Raw genomic sequence first — 17,120 nt, 5'->3', positions numbered from 1 at the left:
AATTCTCTAGAAATGTCTTCCCAGGCATCATTTGGATTTGAAAACTGGTACCAAAATATCATGTCTTGTATCTGGGAAGCAGGGAAAAGGTAATAAATCCCTGGTGGAAGAGCCTACACAGAAGTTTTTGTGTGAACCTCCCCAAGCAAACAAAATATTGGTTGGTGGAAGAAGCAGTGACTTTGAACTTTGTTTTTTAAAACCTCTTGAAAAGTAAATAAGATGCTCATTCTTTGGTGGCATGTTATCAAAAACAGGCAAACTCAGCAGCTGACCTGGGGAGGTTTAGAACAGCAAGGATGTGAACAGAGTTTTGGTGGGAATACTGAGACAGGAAGAAAACTTAACGTTCTCAACCCTGATTATCAACTAGAGCCAGCCAGGTGATTCTGAAAGTACAAATGTTCTGACCAAGTTCTGATTCTCAGTGACTTAGTCTGGGACAGACTTGGGCATCAAAATAAAGTTGAGGACCACTGACCTAAAATGAAAATGTGGTTAGTCACAGGAAGAGAGGTGAGATATGAAGAGTTTGTATCAATTTAAATGTATTGCCATTTCTCGTTATTTGCAATGGTTATGTTTTGTAAAGGTGCTCTAAACATTGAATCAGCAAATACTGAAAAATTGCGCCTAAGGGAAGTATGGGGTTAGGTTCCTTTGAGTATCTGGTCATAATATATTTGTTAACCACTATATAGAAATTTTGTTATATGTTTGTTTAAAGATATTTATTTAGCATATATTATTGACTTATTGAACACACAGTAAGAGCACACTAACTCATGGCTAATCAAAGCTCATCAATCTGGGCACAGTGGCACACACCTGTATCCCAGTGGCTTGGGAGGCTGAGGCAGGAGAATCATGAGTTCAAAGCCAGCCTCAGCAATGTCAAGGCACTAAGCAACTCAGTGAGACCCTGTCTCTAAATAAAATACAAAATAGGATTGGGGATATGACTCAGTGATGAGTACCTCTGAGTTCAATCCCAAGTACAAAAAAAAAAAAAAAAAAGCAAAAAATGGGGAAAACATGGTACTCAGTTGGACCACAGAAGGACATTGGCTTATAATACAAGAGCTGAAGCAAGAGGGCAGTGCATCCCCTATCCAACTTCAGCTTGGAGCCTGTGAGTAGATGACTCCAATTTTTTGCCACTCTGTTCATGTCTATGAGTGGCCATGGAAAATGCTTCCAGTATTGATTTGAGGACCTGAATAGATTCTTAGCAATTGGGTGAATTCATAAATACAGAATCCATGAATAATGGGTATAGAAGACATGTGACAGATGCAGACCTACACAGTTTGCAGGTGAGGGGGGGCTGAGCAATAGACAAGGAGCAAAGGGAGCCCTCAACCTCCAGGTCAGAGTGTCTGGGTTCAGCTCAGTCCTCCTGGTCGCCTATGTGACCTATTGCTGTCAGGGTCCAAAGGCTGCAGACAGCCTCCTCCATCTCAAATGAAATAAGAGGTGAAAGCTGGTCAATTCCTTTCTTTGAACTTCGGTAGTCCCAGGTGCCAAGAGGTGCCAGTCACCTCAAGCTTGCCATGCTCTGGAAGTCTTTTATTGCAGGACTGATTTATAATACCCAAATAGATGCATTGAGAGCAATTACATAAACACTGTTTCTCTAGGGTCAGAAAGAACAGTACAATTTAAATGAAAAATGCAGCGTGGAGTCAAAATTCAAATCGTTGTGTGTAATTACAGACCACAGTAAATCAATTATACAAACACAGTACCGATCCCATCCTGTCCCAACACCCACAGGATCGGGTTGTGATGGTTTAGAATTCAGGAGGAGGATGACGGTGAAGTGACATTGGGAACTGGGATGCGCAAAACCTCAATAACTTGTCTGGAATCACATGGTGATTCAATCAAATGTAATCAAGAAGCCAGGAGACACTAAACCATCCAATTTCTCCTAATTAACAATAACAACAACAAAAAAATCATCTAATTAGCAGTGTGAGCTCAAATTGTGGGGTTTTTTTTTTGAATGGTCATTTATGTGTTATTGTTACATTTGACATTTAGATTGAATACTTTAATGAAAACAAGAACCAATTCCCTAATCAGTAAATTGCCCTGTAGCCGCCTTGCTGAGAATCTCTCCTTATTCTTCTATGGAGAAGCTAAGTTAAGAATTAGTCAGAACTATATAATATATTCCTAATTATGTATAACCAGTCTCCTCACACTGGAAAGAAAAAAAAAATAGGTTGTTTGATCAAGGCAAAGTTAAGTGTTTCCGGCACAGAAAAATCCTGCTCCCAGTCATGAATTTGGGGGCTGAATGGAGCCCTGTTGGCAACAGGATCTAGGCATCCTCCAGTGATGCCCGTCCTTGCCTGGTAAGTGCCATTGTCTATAAGAGCTGCCTTTTCTTGTTCTCTGGGAACCTTTAAGCTCCAGTGGCAGTGAAGACCTTGCCTGTGGGTCAGCTCCAAATAGGAGCTTGTAGACAACTTTGAAGTATCATTTGTTAGCTGGCTTCTTTTAAGCAATTGACCGCTTCTCCTCTTCAGAAGCATTGCTGGTGATGACAAGGTATAAAAGGATAGCCTGACGATTTGTTCAGTGACTCTGGTCATGGCCTTGAGATGGATGCTCTAAGAGGGACTTGGTTGCTTGCTCATGAAATCCTGGCTATTTGCACTTTCAAACCTGGATTGCCTTGTCCATCCCCACACTCGGGAGCAGCCTGGGAGCTGTGAAGTATGGGTGGATGTTGCATTATGTAGAACCAAGAAGCACATCCTGGACAGGCACATGAGCTGGTGGAGCAGCAGTCACGATTTGAGAGTTCTCTTTTGAGAAAGGGGTAGGAGGGAAGCTTGGTCATCCAACATCCAACTCCCTGCGCTTCTCTATTCTCTCTCTTCCCTAAACACAAGGACTGCAACATATTTTATAGATACTTTGGAAAACTTAAAAGGAAATGCTGCTTAAATCTACTCCTGGCCAATTGTAGTGCCAGTCACCTCAAGCTTGCCATGCTCTGGAAGTCTTTTATTGCAGGACTGTTTTCTTGATGTCATAAAAATAATCAAATTCTTCAGTTGTGTCTGGACATCTCTTTACACTCTGTGTGGATAGAAATTCATGGACAAACCTAAGGATTAAATCCTTAATCCTAAGGATTAAGAAATATTACAGAAAAAAAAATAGAAGTTAACCCAATGTTCGGGAGATTTGGAAATGGCTGGGTTGATCCCATAGTCCCTTGATTTGTCTTAAACATCTGCTTTAATGATGTCAAAATACTTCCCTAGTTGATGTCATTGCTTTTGATAAACCAGAATGAGAGAATTTGAGGAGTTTTCTTTTAGGACCGCTTGATTCAAAACTAAAATTTTGAAATTCTACTGATTTCTATAAAAAGTATGTATTGGCTTCTCGTCTAGCTTATTTCATAAATAATGGCACTGTAGAGTCAAATAGCAGTTATGTAAAATAGATTTCTTACTGGATGACACCCAGTTTTGCCATTATAGAAACTGACAAAGGAGGACGAAATGAAATGTACCAAAGATTAATGTAGTAATAAAAGTCTGCCAGAAACATTCTAACTGATTTCTTAAAAGCCCAAATGTTTAAGTGATAACATGAAGGCAGAAACATACATCTTGGCCCTGCCCAAAGGCCGAGCCAGCTGTCTGAGGGTAATAAGAGCTGACACCAGTGACAAGGACTCACAAGACTAGAAGGATCTCTCCAGGAGCTTTCCCTGCATGGGGATGCCCTTGTTTCAATCCCATGTGAAAAGGAGATTAAACAGGGAAAGAAAGATTGAGTCAGATATACTTGTGATACTCTTTGTAGCTTTCTCTTCTTCCAAAGTATCTGGTGGGTTGGCTCAGTTCAGTTCAGTTCTGCTCGGTTTGGTTTGGTTTGCATAAGCCAAGTGGACACCTTCTCTTCCCAGAAAGCACATGGCCTCTTCCTTGGGCCTGTCCAGAACATCCCACCACCCTCCACGTCTATGCTTTGTAGTATGTTCCCTCTTCTTCCCCCAGTGTGAGGTGTAGTCTGAAGCTTCTTTGGGGGAATCATCTCCTGGTGATTTCAAACAATGGTTTTCCAAACTTTTGGACAAGAAGCAGAGAGCCAGCATGCAGAGTGTTGAGGCTTTTAACCTTTGGAGTTGCTTTTAATCTACTTCCCAAAGCAGTGATGGCAGAGCATGTCAATTTTAACCTTAGTAATTAATTCTTCCCTCTCTTTCCCTTCCCCCACTTACACAGATCTGTTTGTGACCAGAAATGTGACCGGTGGGGATTTTTGTTGTTTGGGTTTTTTTTTTTTTTTTTTTTTTTTGGGGGGGGTGATTTTTTTTTTTTTGCATGATGTCACTGACCAAATACTCTGGTTTTGTATTTTTCAAAATGTATTCTTGCAATACTATTAATCTTTTCTTCCCCAAAGATTCCCACCACAGGGTCTCAGATTACTGGTTGTCACCACAAAACCAACCAAAGAAGAGGAATCCAGGGTCTAATGTCACTTCACCACTGAGCATTGCTTAAGATGTTGGCTTTTTTTTTTCTTTTTAAACAAATGCCTGCAATTACTCATAGAAATATGTTAGCAGCACTTCATTCTTTCAATTGAAAGCTTCTAGTAGTAGTTTTTAGATGCCCTGAAATGAGGGTCCTGAGAAGAAATTTATGGGATGAAACTCCAATAATGTTCCATAAGCAGAGATACTGCACCCCACTTCAAGTCCTTTGAAACAATAACTTTTTTGGAGCTTGCCGTGGGCTGAGCTTTTCTCTTTTAACTTGACAAATATCAAACTGTCTCCTACAGCAAAACTTAAGATTTATATGCTCTGAGCCCTCAAATTGATGTTTTCACCAAAGGTTCTACTGATACTTCTAAATTTCTTTTGGAAGCAAGTCTAGAAGTATACCATTAGCAACATATAAGTCAGTGCTCTTCCTGCCTGTTTTGTCATGAGTACGTGGACACATAGCACACGTCCCCTGAGTCATAGAAAGGAGTCCTAAGTTACTATTTTTAAAATAATATGCAAATTCTTGGTCTCCTCACTCTACCATTTCAAATCCCTATAACAGAATGATTTATTTTTACAAAGTCTAGTTGTGCCAGCTATTGGATTGAATTCTATCACATGAGCATCTAGAAATTTGAAATTTTAAGAAAGCGTTTTTTTTTTATGAGAAAAGCAAGCTCTTGAATTAAAATTGTAGATGCTAATAAGATTTAAGTTGCAAATCACCTCTATGTAGCTGGACTCACAGGGCATGATGAGGGCACAGAATCCAGCCTTGAGCTGGGAGCTAATTATTATGGTCTGATGAAAGAGGACCATATTAGGAATGTGAGATGCCTGTATTCAAAAAGAAATCAAATTTCTAACAGCTCCAGCAGGGTCTGAATTCTTGAATCTAAAACAGAATGACAAGCCTAGAAATAGGTGGTAACAAAGAGATAGAGTGGTTGGCTTGACTTTGAGCAGATAGTGTAACTAAGAAAGATACATAACACATGACTTCCTGAGGCTACCCATGTTGCCCAGGGAAGCATCTCAACAAAGAGAAAAAAGCAACAATCATCTCTGTCAAGTGAGGGTGCTCTAGACCAATAGTACCTAGGAACCAGGTGAGTTGATAACTAATACCTAAAAATTGGGTCTCTATTAAAACAACAATTGTACTTCAAATCTGTTGATCCTCCCACAAAAGACAAAAATATTCATGTACTCAGCATAGATCTTTTTAATTCAGATTGTTTACCTTGGATTAATTCTAGTATCATCTACACACACATAAAATTCATTCATAACACAGTATTTCATCCATTGACAAGGCTCTGTGTACACAGGGATTTTTTGGGTCTTTCTGCTACCCAGGGGCTCACGGTTCATTTTAGAAATTAATAAATTATATTATCTTGCAGGAGACTTCAGTCTTTAAAATGTTAAGAATCTATGCTCATAACAATAATTTTTAAAGCGCCAATTGCATTTACCAGAGAAGTATTCAGTGTATCTTTGAAAGGTCTCTGTTAACATTAGTTAGAATAAAGTTTTGGTATAAAAGTCAGGCTGACTGCTTCTGTGGATCACTTCTCTCCTTGACAGTGAACCTGACATTGAACCAAGGAGGCAGTTGATCCATTATCCTAAACCTTCCTTTATCCATGAACCCTATTATTGCTCATATTAGAGGGGAAAAAAAGTAGTTCTATTTCATTTTCTCCAAGGAGTTCCAAAAAGCCTAGAAAACCTCTGCCTGAATCTTATCTCAATCACTAAAAATCAAAGTTGAAGTCAAAGTTAGTCAAAGGAATTGAGGAAAAAATCTGAATTCCAGGCTTTCAAGAAAATAAAGAACAGAATCCAGTGCCAGACATCATATTTTCCCCTAAAAAGGCATCAAAAAAAGGTGTCTCATTAGAGAAGCTGGTAGACTAACAAGAAATCATAAGGTTATATGAGGTCTAAGAAGCTGGCTGGCCCTGAGTGGTCTGGCCAAGATTATCACCAGATTATAAGACCCTCTGTTCTTACCACACCACACTGTTCAACTGCTGTAGTAAGGTTATTTCTAGCTGCTTTTTTATATACGTATTTCAATTGAACTTATTTAATACTTACTTTTGGGTCACTTGAATTTATAAATGACAGTGTCCAAAAGTACAGTGTCCTAATGATGTGTGTGTGCATACCTGCATATACACCTATAGCTGTGTACAGACCTGAAATTTCTTTAGGAGATTTTTTAACTTGTAAGTGACATTGAATCTGTACTATACACAATACTAAGTTTTAGTTGCAGTGGTTCAAGAGCAAAACATACACCATTTTGTTCCTCTGGGCGATTTTTAGTATGATTTTTAATATAATGAATCCACCCTGAAATAGGCTGCCCCTCCACCCACACTTGTAAAAGTCACAAGTACAGAATAAATTGAGGACCTCAATTCTGCTGAATGTGCCAATTTCTGATCTATTTAGACATTTTTTAAAGAGTTCTTAATGCTGCAGCATTTGGAGGTACTTTGGGGGTGGCTCCGTTCTGAAGGGAGTGATCCCTGCTGGCTCTTCACTGGAGTCAACAGGCAAGAGCTTTCAAGAACGTCTGGCTATGGTCACTCCAGGGCAGCTATACAAGCCTGACGAGCTTCTCAGCAGTCTGTTTCTACTGCTCTTCCCTCCTGACTCCTAAGAACTTTATTTATTTATTTATTTAGCCTCTATGTCCATATCTCTCACGTGTCACCACTCTGTTATTTCTTTTAAATGCAGAGATGGGACAACCATTGAAACTCAGCTGCTAGCCACCTCATTCATTCCACAACTGTGTGGCCTGTTTCCTTACAGACACTGCCCGTGCTATTTATGATCCCCTATGCTGCTTTAGAAATGACCAAACAAATTACCCCAGTATAAAAGGTGACACCCAAATCAGCTTTGAGGCCACCAGACAACAGACTTGTCTTCTTCACCCCAAAGTGGCACCGTTGGCAGGTCACCTGTCAGCTGTTTCAGTCTCCTCCCTATGGGAAGACAAGCCTGAAGTGTCTGCAGTCCTCACTTGTTTTTGTAGAAGGGAGGCATTTGCCCAGCATGACTGTCCTTTAACGTAGATTTGATGTTCAGCCTGACTCCTAAACCCCTGGCCCTCTCTGCAAATAAATCAGAAGATTGGTACCAGGCCTTGTGCTTGGTTGTCCCCACAGCTTGATTCCTAGGGAGGTATTACAGAACTTGGTGGCAACTGTAGAAATCAAAAGGTTCTCTCTCTGATATAGAGGATGTGTGGGGTCTTTAGTAGAAAGCCATTGATTAAACAAGGCCCTAGTATCTCAGGTACAATTGCTTTTTTTAGTTAGAGGCAAAGACCAGGTTCATGCCCTATCCCCTGTGACTTTAGTTAAGCACAGGGAAATGCGGGAGGGGGAAAAAAAACTGTATAGGTCTCTATGTGCAAATCTCTATAAGCTCATTAAGTTAGGTAAACATAGCTCCAATCTCAGTAGCCAGTGGATTGGAGTGGATACTAGGAGCTTCCCTAAGGATGCCCAGGGGGGTGGAGGGAAGCATTGATTTTAAGAAAATTTTAGGTAAAAAGGAGAAAGTTGGCTCCATTCAATAATGGAATTCATCTGCTGCATATGTATTTTTCTCAGCATCCAAACAAAGATAAGGACCATCCTGGTAGTTATCAATTAGTTATCCATGCAGTAATGTTCTCTCGTAAGCCTAGGTGCAGAGCGGTTCCACCAGCTCTGAACTGTGGTACGCCTCCTTGGCACGGCCTGTTGTCACCCTAATCCCAGCTAGGCTGAAAGACCCCCACATTTCTACTTGGGGGGATACACCTGGCTGGCACCATTCAAGGCCCCCACCTGCAGAGGTACCAGAAAGCAAAAAATTGTCTAAGCTCGAGTGTCCGGCACTCAGGGCAGCCCCAAACAAGTCTGCCCTATTTTATAAAAATACTTAGACAGGCATGAAATGGATTTTCCGGATGTCCAGCTTTCCTTCCTATTGGCTTCTCTCTTCATTTTTTGCTGCTGCTTCCTTTTTATTTTTTCCCTTTCTCCGCTTTTTTTATTTTTCAGCTTTTTCCCCCCCATTCTTTGTTTTTCTTTTGCTAATTCTGCTCCAAATCAGGTAGCAATGCATGTTTCCAGGAAGCCTTTTTAATTAGTTGTTCTCCAGTCTAGTAAAAATGAAAGCTGTTAGTGTCATTAAAATATAAAATAACCCCATTGCATATTTTAAGGGAGATGATAATTCCTTGCCTTTGATAGAATCTACTCAAATTAGAAATTTTGGGGGTTACAAATATAAGCTCCACAGCTTCCTTTTTTTTTTTTTTGGTAAATAAAAGCATTTCTAGCTCTTCTGGTTGTCACCCTTCACACACAACCTTCTGGCCACAGAAGGCCAGATGGAAACATTGACTACCGGGGTATGAGCTCTGTTGCCCTCCAGGCTGGCCAACCATTAGCAGCCCCTCATACCACTGCTTCTCCAGACGCCCAGCCTTTTGACTCTGGTCTTTATCTCTTAAGTTGGGGGCATAATAATCTGCTGCTCAAGTGTCTATGGGTACTGCCCCCCGAGAAACGCAGCTCAACAACGAGCAAGCCCTCTCTCCACTGGGATGTCTGATCTACCTGCTAGAAAACACAGAAGGTTAATGCCAGCAAAGAAGTACCCGTCTGAACTTGGGAGAGCAAAAGCCTCACTGGAGGGGATGGAGCCTGAGACAGAATTTAATGGCTTCCCTGAAAAATGTTTAAAAATTCATGTGGCTCAATTCCATGTTAGTACAGCAGCAGTCAAAATAAACTGGACCTGTCTCAGGCACTGGTGCTGAGAGAGTGTTATGAATAGACTTATTTTGTAAAGTTGTCACTTTACACACCCAGAAAAACCAACCAAGGGTAACATCGGCTCCCTCGGCATTGATGTTGGTTAAATCCCTCCTTTGAATGCCTTCAACTTAATTTGGCTAGTTATGTGAGTTTTGTTGCTTTTTCCTAGTTTTCTGGAAAAGAAATAAAAAATGGGAGCTATGCAGATGGTGCCACTATGCAGGAGGACTGAACAGGCTGGTGAAACCTATTCCCAGCTCACAGAGAGCTCTCTACTGGCTTTTGAATGAAAGCCTTGTTACCTGAGTGTGTTTACAGTATAAAGCTTGGCATGAACTGGCAAAGACATGGTCAAGAATCAGCCCTTTCACCCATAGCCGCTGGTGTCCCATATCCTGAGGTCTAGGTGGTGCTGAGCCCTCCCCAAACCAACACTGTCCTTTAGAGGTAGTAGTTACCTAAATCCCAGTTGGAAGAATTAGTCCACCTTCTTCTAGTTCCAACCTACAAAGATCCCCAAATGGTGACCAGCCTACCCATTCTTCAAGAAGTCCTCCCTAACAACATGGGTAACGTCAGATTTTTGTACTTACCAAAAAAAATTGTCCAGCACATGTTAGCTTCATTTTGGGCAGATGACCACTTTGCCAGGCTGTCATTCTTGCCTGGTGTGAGCCCACTGCTCCAAATCCTGATTTGTAGAGTTAGAACTAAAACTAAATCCAGACCCACAAAGGCTAAGGCCATGTGTGTGGGCACCATAGGTTTGGCCTCCTCAGAGCAACCCCAAGTCCACCAAACAATCCCCACAGCATCCTTGTTAAACACCCGGAGAGAAGGACCCTCCAGGCCTGCATTCAACCTGCGGCGCCCATGGGTGGATTGTCAGACAGCAGTATCTCTCAGGGTGCAAAGGTATTGTGGGTTCTTCTGCGTCCCAGGCTAAAGGGGGGGGAATAACCTATTTCATTTTATTTTTTTTTTCCAGTTCTCTCAGGCCAGGCACACCACAGCCCTTTGAAACGATCTGTGTCCCTTACCCCACCCATGAATGTGCCAAACCAGCCTCTAGGACATGGATGGATGTCTCATGAGGACTTACGAGCTAGAGGACCCCAGTGCCTCCCATCCGATCATGCCCCCCTGTCTCCACAAAGCAGTGTAGCCTCTTCAGGAAGTGGTGGGAGTGAACACTTAGAAGATCAGACCACTGCTCGTAACACATTCCAGGAAGAAGGTAGTGGTATGAAAGGTGAGTGACCACACGAGGAACCACTGAGTCCCTCCCTTTATTTGGAGTCCCAAGGGTAAAGAGCTAGTCAGCAAGAGAGCAAGAGCCCAGTGCCTCTCCGAGGCTTATGCCTGGAAGCCTCCCCTTCCAGAACTCCAGGGCTTGCCTTGGTGGAAAGGGCTCCCCCTTCCAGGGCTTCCTGCCCAAGCCCAAGGACCAGAGTAAGTGAGGTCAATACCTTCCATTTTGTTTTCCATGCATTGACCCTCAGGCAACTGAACGGTCCCCTGCTAGCACTAGCAAGGGACAGGGTCATCTGTTTGTAAAGCCTCCAAAGCTGCTCCAGCCCTCTGCCTTGTTGCCGTGGCCAGGGACCTGTCGCTAATTCAGAAAAAAAACAACCACTGATCTTTTATCTATTTTTCTTCTCTAAATCTCTCTTAATGCAGAATTGCAGTTGTACTTTCCTTTCTCTCTCCCTTTTTCTTTGATATCCAAAGAAACCTTTAAACCCTTTTCCCTGCATTGGTTTAAGGGACAGGAAAACACCTCTGAGAATCTCTGGTAGTGTTTTAAGCCTGATAATAGATTTGCAAGATAGGTGATAAAGGCCTTTTGTGCAGCCTAATAAATATTCCTATATTGCCTGGAGAATCTATCCTCTTCTCAAGATCTTCATTAGGAGATACAAATTTCTCAATTACCCATGATCCGTTCAAAGAGGACTTGTGCGTGCATTTATTCTTAGACTCCAATTGTTCAAGAGTTAGAGGTCCTTAGGGAAAGACGCTCATCAGAGACCTACTGATAACTGTTAGATGGGGAAACAATCACCAGGACACCTTTGGGACTGAAATACAGCCCTCTGTGCCAGCATGAACACATAGCCGCAAGGGATGCTGTTTCTGACTTCCCCTTCTGTAATCACTGTTGACATAGGGTGCTCTGGACCCAGTCCTCTCCCCCTCATGGGAGCCTGGCACAGAAAGCCTGCCCACCACTGCCCAGGTGCCAACTGTAAGAGGACACTAGGCTGAAAAGCGGAGCCCACGGTCTTAGGGAATGAGACCAGCCTTCAGTCTTCCACTCAGCTGCTTAGGCCTGTGCCCTCCCCATCACACCCCCATCCCATGGCGGTTCCTGTGCTGAGTGACCCTAGGAAGTAGGATGTATCTTGAAGTTTGCTACTGGTGATACATACAGGTTTCTTTAAAGGTACTTGACAGGCAGCAAAAACAATGAGTCTTTCTGGCATGGAGGAATTGTACATCCTCTTCTCTTTCATGTTTTTTTTTTTTTTTTTTGGGGAGACTGGATCATAATTTTGGAGAACTAGCAAAACCCATTATGGAGTTTATACATGGTCCTGGTGTTCATGCAGCTGAGCCCCAGATGACAGATAGCAGGTGAGGCTCAGCTATGCCCTGGGTAAGCCTGACTTGGCACCTATCACTGAGCTTTGAAATACCGAGGGACCACTTTAGGCTAGCTTCTGAGCAGGTAGATTTCAGCATCTGGATGGTCTGTTTCCAGGACAGTGTATTTGATGTTCTAATCAGTAACTCTGTGGGAGGAGGCATTGGTGTGTGTGTTGAGTGGCAAGAGGATGCTGTGGCAAGGCCATTCTCCAAGGTACCTGTCCTTCCCAGGGGAGAACACTGATCCCACTGTAGGAATTTTTGCACATTTGTTTTCTTTCTTCCTTTTACTTTATTTTCTTTATTTCTTTTTCTTTTTTTTTAAGGACTTAATGCACATACTACACATCCCCCAAAAAAGTAGGTAAAGCCATGCTCATTGTGTGTTGGCATTTTGGGGTAAGAAATGAATAAAGAGTTTTTTGAGGAGTCATGAGTGAGAGAAAAACTGAATGAATGTCCTATTTCTGTTTTAGGATAAAAGCCAAAATCTTCCAAAGTTCAAGGACTATCTCCCATATGTATAAGCTTATTTGATTCCTTTCTGAAGAATTGGTGAGAATTGTCTCCTCGGAGCTTATGTAATCAGAAAATGACTCAGACAAGATCTCACACTGAAGATTTTCTTTATAGGCCCATGCATATTGATCAGAAAACAGGCTTTTTGATGGTTGGAGGAAACAAAGCATCCTTTTCCATGTATTTACACCTTCTCAACCTATTTAACTTTTCTTCTCCTAGAGAATTGGATTGAGATTCAGGGTATAAAGTCACTAGCATATTAAATGGCAAAAAAAAAAAAAATTGAAGAAAGGAACGTCATAGACAAGAAAGGGTTCTGTTTGTAGGGAAAGTATATTTGCAGCTCAGCTGACAAATCAGAGAGCAGAAAAGTCCATACCTGAAAATTCTAGCATTCCAAAGTGTCACAGGACCAGTATTTAACACAAATGTCCTTATCCAGCCCTGCTGTGAGGTGGCCACCACTAAGAACTCATCCACATCAAAGATCATTCAAATCAGCTCCTAGGAGTGTGTCCAAGAAGCTCCCTGTAATATACCTGTCCCAAGGGCCTGTCATTTGCTTCTTCATGTCTAAAGCAGATGCCAGTTGAAATTTCCAAATTATTTTGTGCTTTTTGGAAAAATGAATTATGAAATCAAGTGAAGTATTTCTAAAAAGATTTAGTGCTTCCTCCTAGACCTCCACGTGCTTATTTTCTTGTTACCCAGGCCCTTTCACAAGAACATGTTCTGCCTCAGGATGCCGTCACCAAATTCTTGTTTTTCTATTTTTTCAGTACCCAACTTATATGAATAAAGTACCTGTAGGAGAATTTGGAAGATTTACCAAATCTTCAGGGAATGCACATTATCCTCATCTCACACCTTAGGAAAAGAATAAAATGCTACCACAATTGAACTTGATTTAGTGCAAATTCATCTTTCTGACCAGCAGGTGTGCATACCTTGCTGAAATGCTATATTCATCCTTTCCTTCCTTTTCCTCTAGATTAGCCAGGTTTGGCTGCAGTCATGCCTTAGGAATGTTCCTCTTGGCAAGAAACCTCTCTCGCCCTTTTTATTTTTCACATGCATTGATCTAGCCTTATTTCTGTTTTGTTATCAGCACACTCTGCCACTACATTCTCTCCCAGGTAGACCAAGTCCTGCTCCCAGAGGAGTGACATCATCTGCCTGTTCCACTTTGTTTTTCCTTTCACCTATCCTGATGGGTTAAGTTGGCTCCAAGTACAGGCAAATCTCCCTTAGAGTTGGGGGCTCAGGCTATAATTTAAGGCTCAAGAAAGAATGGGACTGACCACTCAACTTGAAATCAACTCAGGAGAGGTGCAATACTGAGGTGAGGTGCAATACTGAGCTTAAATATGAAATTTTCCAGCTTTACCATTCCCCGGGGAGGCTCCTGGTTATACACGTTTGGAGTGAACATGCTAGCTGTGGTCTCAAATTCATTTGTCCTTGTTTTTCCCAAAAATTTCACTCTGACTTATCCCAAGGGAAGGATTCTTGATTCTGTGAGAGTTGGTACTTGGTTATAATTTCTTTCATTCTCTGAGCAACACAGGATCCAAATGTGCTCCCTTGGCTCTTCTCTCATACAAAGGCTTCAGGGAAGAGAGGGAGAGAGGGAGAAGGAAAGAGAAGAAGGAGGAGGAGAGAAAGGAAGAGGGAGGAGAAAGAACAGAGAGAAAAGACATTCCCATAGTTTCCTAGATAGACAAGCAATCAGTTGGTGGAAGCAACATTTTTGCCCCTCCTATTAGCATCACATCCTCAAATGCGATATATGAACCCAATACCTAAAAACTTCTCCTAATGCCAGGACTGTTGATGAATGGTATGGCTGTGATAGATGATATCAAAGAGAAGGGATATTTACAGGTTCACTTTTGTCTTCATTCGAGTCAGTGGACTCTTCTGAGCACCTACTGGAAGAGACTTTGGACTGATTAACTCTGGGAACACTGAAGCAAGATAGTCCCACTTTGGGGGACTCCCTCTCGAAGGAGCAGAAAACACCTCATGGTTTTTTCTACTGTGAAAATATGTTGTCTTAGAGACTTGCCCTGGGTTGAGGTAGGCACCAGGAAAGGCTCTAGTTCAAAGAGAAGGGAAGTCAAGGTAAGTTCCCAGAAGAGGAGAGGCCTGGAGGGGGGCCTCAGATTGTGATTACAGGTCAGACAGTATAGAGAAGGAAAGGTGTTCTGTGCAGAGGGAATAGGATCACAAAAGCACAGAGAGGAGAGGCGCTTAACCAAGGAGATCCTGTGACAAGAGAGTGAAGGGCACATGGGAGATGGGTCTGGCGAGGGGAAAGCCAGACCCTAAGCCTTTCGAAGGATTTTCTCTTTTAACCTGAAAGCTGTTAAAGGAATTTCTGCAACAGAATGACCTGCCTAGGCTTGCATATTAGAAGCAGGACCCTTTCAGCAGTGTAGCAAGGTATATCAAACTGAGGAGGGGATGGGGATTCTGGATTTGGAGGCCAGTGGAGAAGAGGAGGATTTTTCAGAAATAGAGAAGGAAAATGAAGTTGGCCCAAGGCAAGCAACAGTGAAACTGGAAACAAAGGAGTATGGTCATGGGATCTCCATGAGATAGAGTTGAGAGAGCTTAGGAACTAACTAACTGAATGTGGGCAGTGATGGAGCAGGAGGCATTTAGGACAATGCCCAGGTTTCTGCCTGGGACATTGGGATAACCTTTGGTGTCATCTATAGCAAAGGGCTCATGGGAGGAAAAATAGATAGAAGGGAGAAACAGCATGGGGCATGGTGAATGTGGGAACTTGTAGAACATTCCAGTGGAGGTGTGCAAACCTCTTGGAGGTGTCCCCTGCTCTACAGAGGGACCTCCCTGGCCCAGCCTGGTTCTTCTCTGTCTGCCTCTCCTTATTTGCAATTTCAGCATATTGCAAATCTGTAAGGAAGTTCATTTGAGGAACTTTATTCCAAACATCTGGATAGAAACCCATAGATTTGGATTCTTTGCAGGTGAGTAGTTGCCTGTGTAAGTGGGTAGAGATTGGCAGTATGTTCTCAGTGTAAGCCTCAGCATCACCTTTGCAAATTAACAACTGCATGTATCTTAGGACATGTGGCATCATGTTGGTACAAAAAAAAAAGAGGTAATTAAAACTGATGTGTTATTTGCATACAGATGTGATAAAGGTAAAAAAGAACTCTGGGCTCCAGTAATCTTGATAGATACTTGGTCATTAGTAATGGAAAGGGCCACTGACTGTTGAAAAATACTCTGTTTGCCTTTTCTATGGAATTTCTCTTGGCTGAAACCCAGGTAAACTTTTTCTCTCCATAGGAAAAAAATAAATAAAAAATGTATTGCCTTCTCTGAAATAGCTGGTTTGGGGTTTGGAGTTGGTTTTGAAATGTAGACCTTTGATCCTCTGCCTCTCTCAGAACGAGACTTAGAAAACGTGAGAGGTGAGATCTTCTTTAAGAAAAAGGAACCTGCCAGAAACCTTTGTGAGAAAGGTTGTGAATACAGCATTTCTGAGGGTCATAAAGGTCCAAGTGATGGAATGGGAGTGAACAGCTTCGTGCATGTCTGGGACACTTTTCATCATGGCTATCATTGAAACTAGTCATTATTTTCAGAGTATTGGCTTTCCAGGTGCTGTTTTGAATTCATTTTAGTTTAATAAATTTGCTTCATATTTCTTTTTTCCCCCAAATGCCAACACGCCACCTTCATGAACAGGTCCTCATGGTCTCGGGTCCTCACTGTTCTCAGGCTGAGAGAGTTCTCATGACTTTGGGAAGCAAATTGCTGGAATTCCCCCAGGTCCTAAAGGTCTTGGGACTTGTAACCTCCACTCCTTCAGCTGAAGTGTTCTAAGGATGAAGTAGGCATATGGAGGGTAGCTTTGGATACTGATCACTGCCATGATTTAATGTTGTAAAATTTGCTGCATATAGAACAGCACCATGGATGTCCTGGTTGATGGAAATGGCAGGGAGTGATTTAGTCCCTGTGATTGCACCTAATACTTAAGAGAGAGTGTTTTACTCCAAACTAGGCTATCTCCGTGCCTTCTAAGACTCATATTTGTCCCCACAAGCAGGGAGGTCCTCCTGGAGCCCACTATGCACACTCCTTAGTATCAAGGAGCATGCTCAAGAGGATCCAGCTCCAAAGGAACCAGAGACCAAAGCTCCTTTATTCTTTTGCTCAGAGGCTGGAGTAGCATTGGGTTGTTCGTTGTGCTCTGGCCAGAAGCAGAGACAGGCTCTGGTAATCTTGATGGTGTCACTAAACTTCTGTGCTTTGTTCTTGAAAGAAATACTTTGCCCCTTACTTCAAGGATGAAGAGTGTGGTTTGCCCTCTTTCCCTTTGGTTGGCTTTCCCTCTTCCCTCCCTCAGAGACCGAGAATGCAGTCACATCTTGGAGTGAGAGTGGTTGGATATTCACCTGGCTCTCTGAGGTGAATGGGATTCGATCTCCCGTTCCACCAGGAGCACCGTGCCTGAGCCATCTTGTGGAAAACTGTGCTTCTGTCTTCCGGGGATTCTTTATTTTCTCCTCCTCGTATTACTTCCCAAGTTCATCCTATCTTTC

The 17,120-nt window shown here is 42.3% G+C and overlaps 1 protein-coding gene across 2 annotated transcripts in view; it reads left to right on the top strand.

Moving 5' to 3' along the window:
• Samd4a (sterile alpha motif domain containing 4A) overlaps positions 1-17,120 on the top strand; it is a 210,143-nt gene that overhangs the window by 145,577 nt on the left and 47,446 nt on the right. The window contains exon 4 of one of the 2 annotated variants that reach the window (XM_026384079.2): positions 10,355-10,618. The exons of the other annotated variant lie outside the window; for it this stretch is intronic. Within the exon in view, the coding sequence (XP_026239864.1) occupies positions 10,355-10,618 (264 nt within the window). The remainder of the gene's footprint in view (positions 1-10,354; positions 10,619-17,120) is intronic. 2 annotated transcript variants of the gene reach the window in all.

Source organism: Urocitellus parryii, chromosome 6 (assembly GCF_045843805.1).
Source record: "Urocitellus parryii isolate mUroPar1 chromosome 6, mUroPar1.hap1, whole genome shotgun sequence".
In the NCBI taxonomy this organism is placed as follows: domain Eukaryota; kingdom Metazoa; phylum Chordata; class Mammalia; order Rodentia; family Sciuridae; genus Urocitellus; species Urocitellus parryii.
This window is presented reverse-complemented; position numbering and strand designations above follow the sequence as displayed.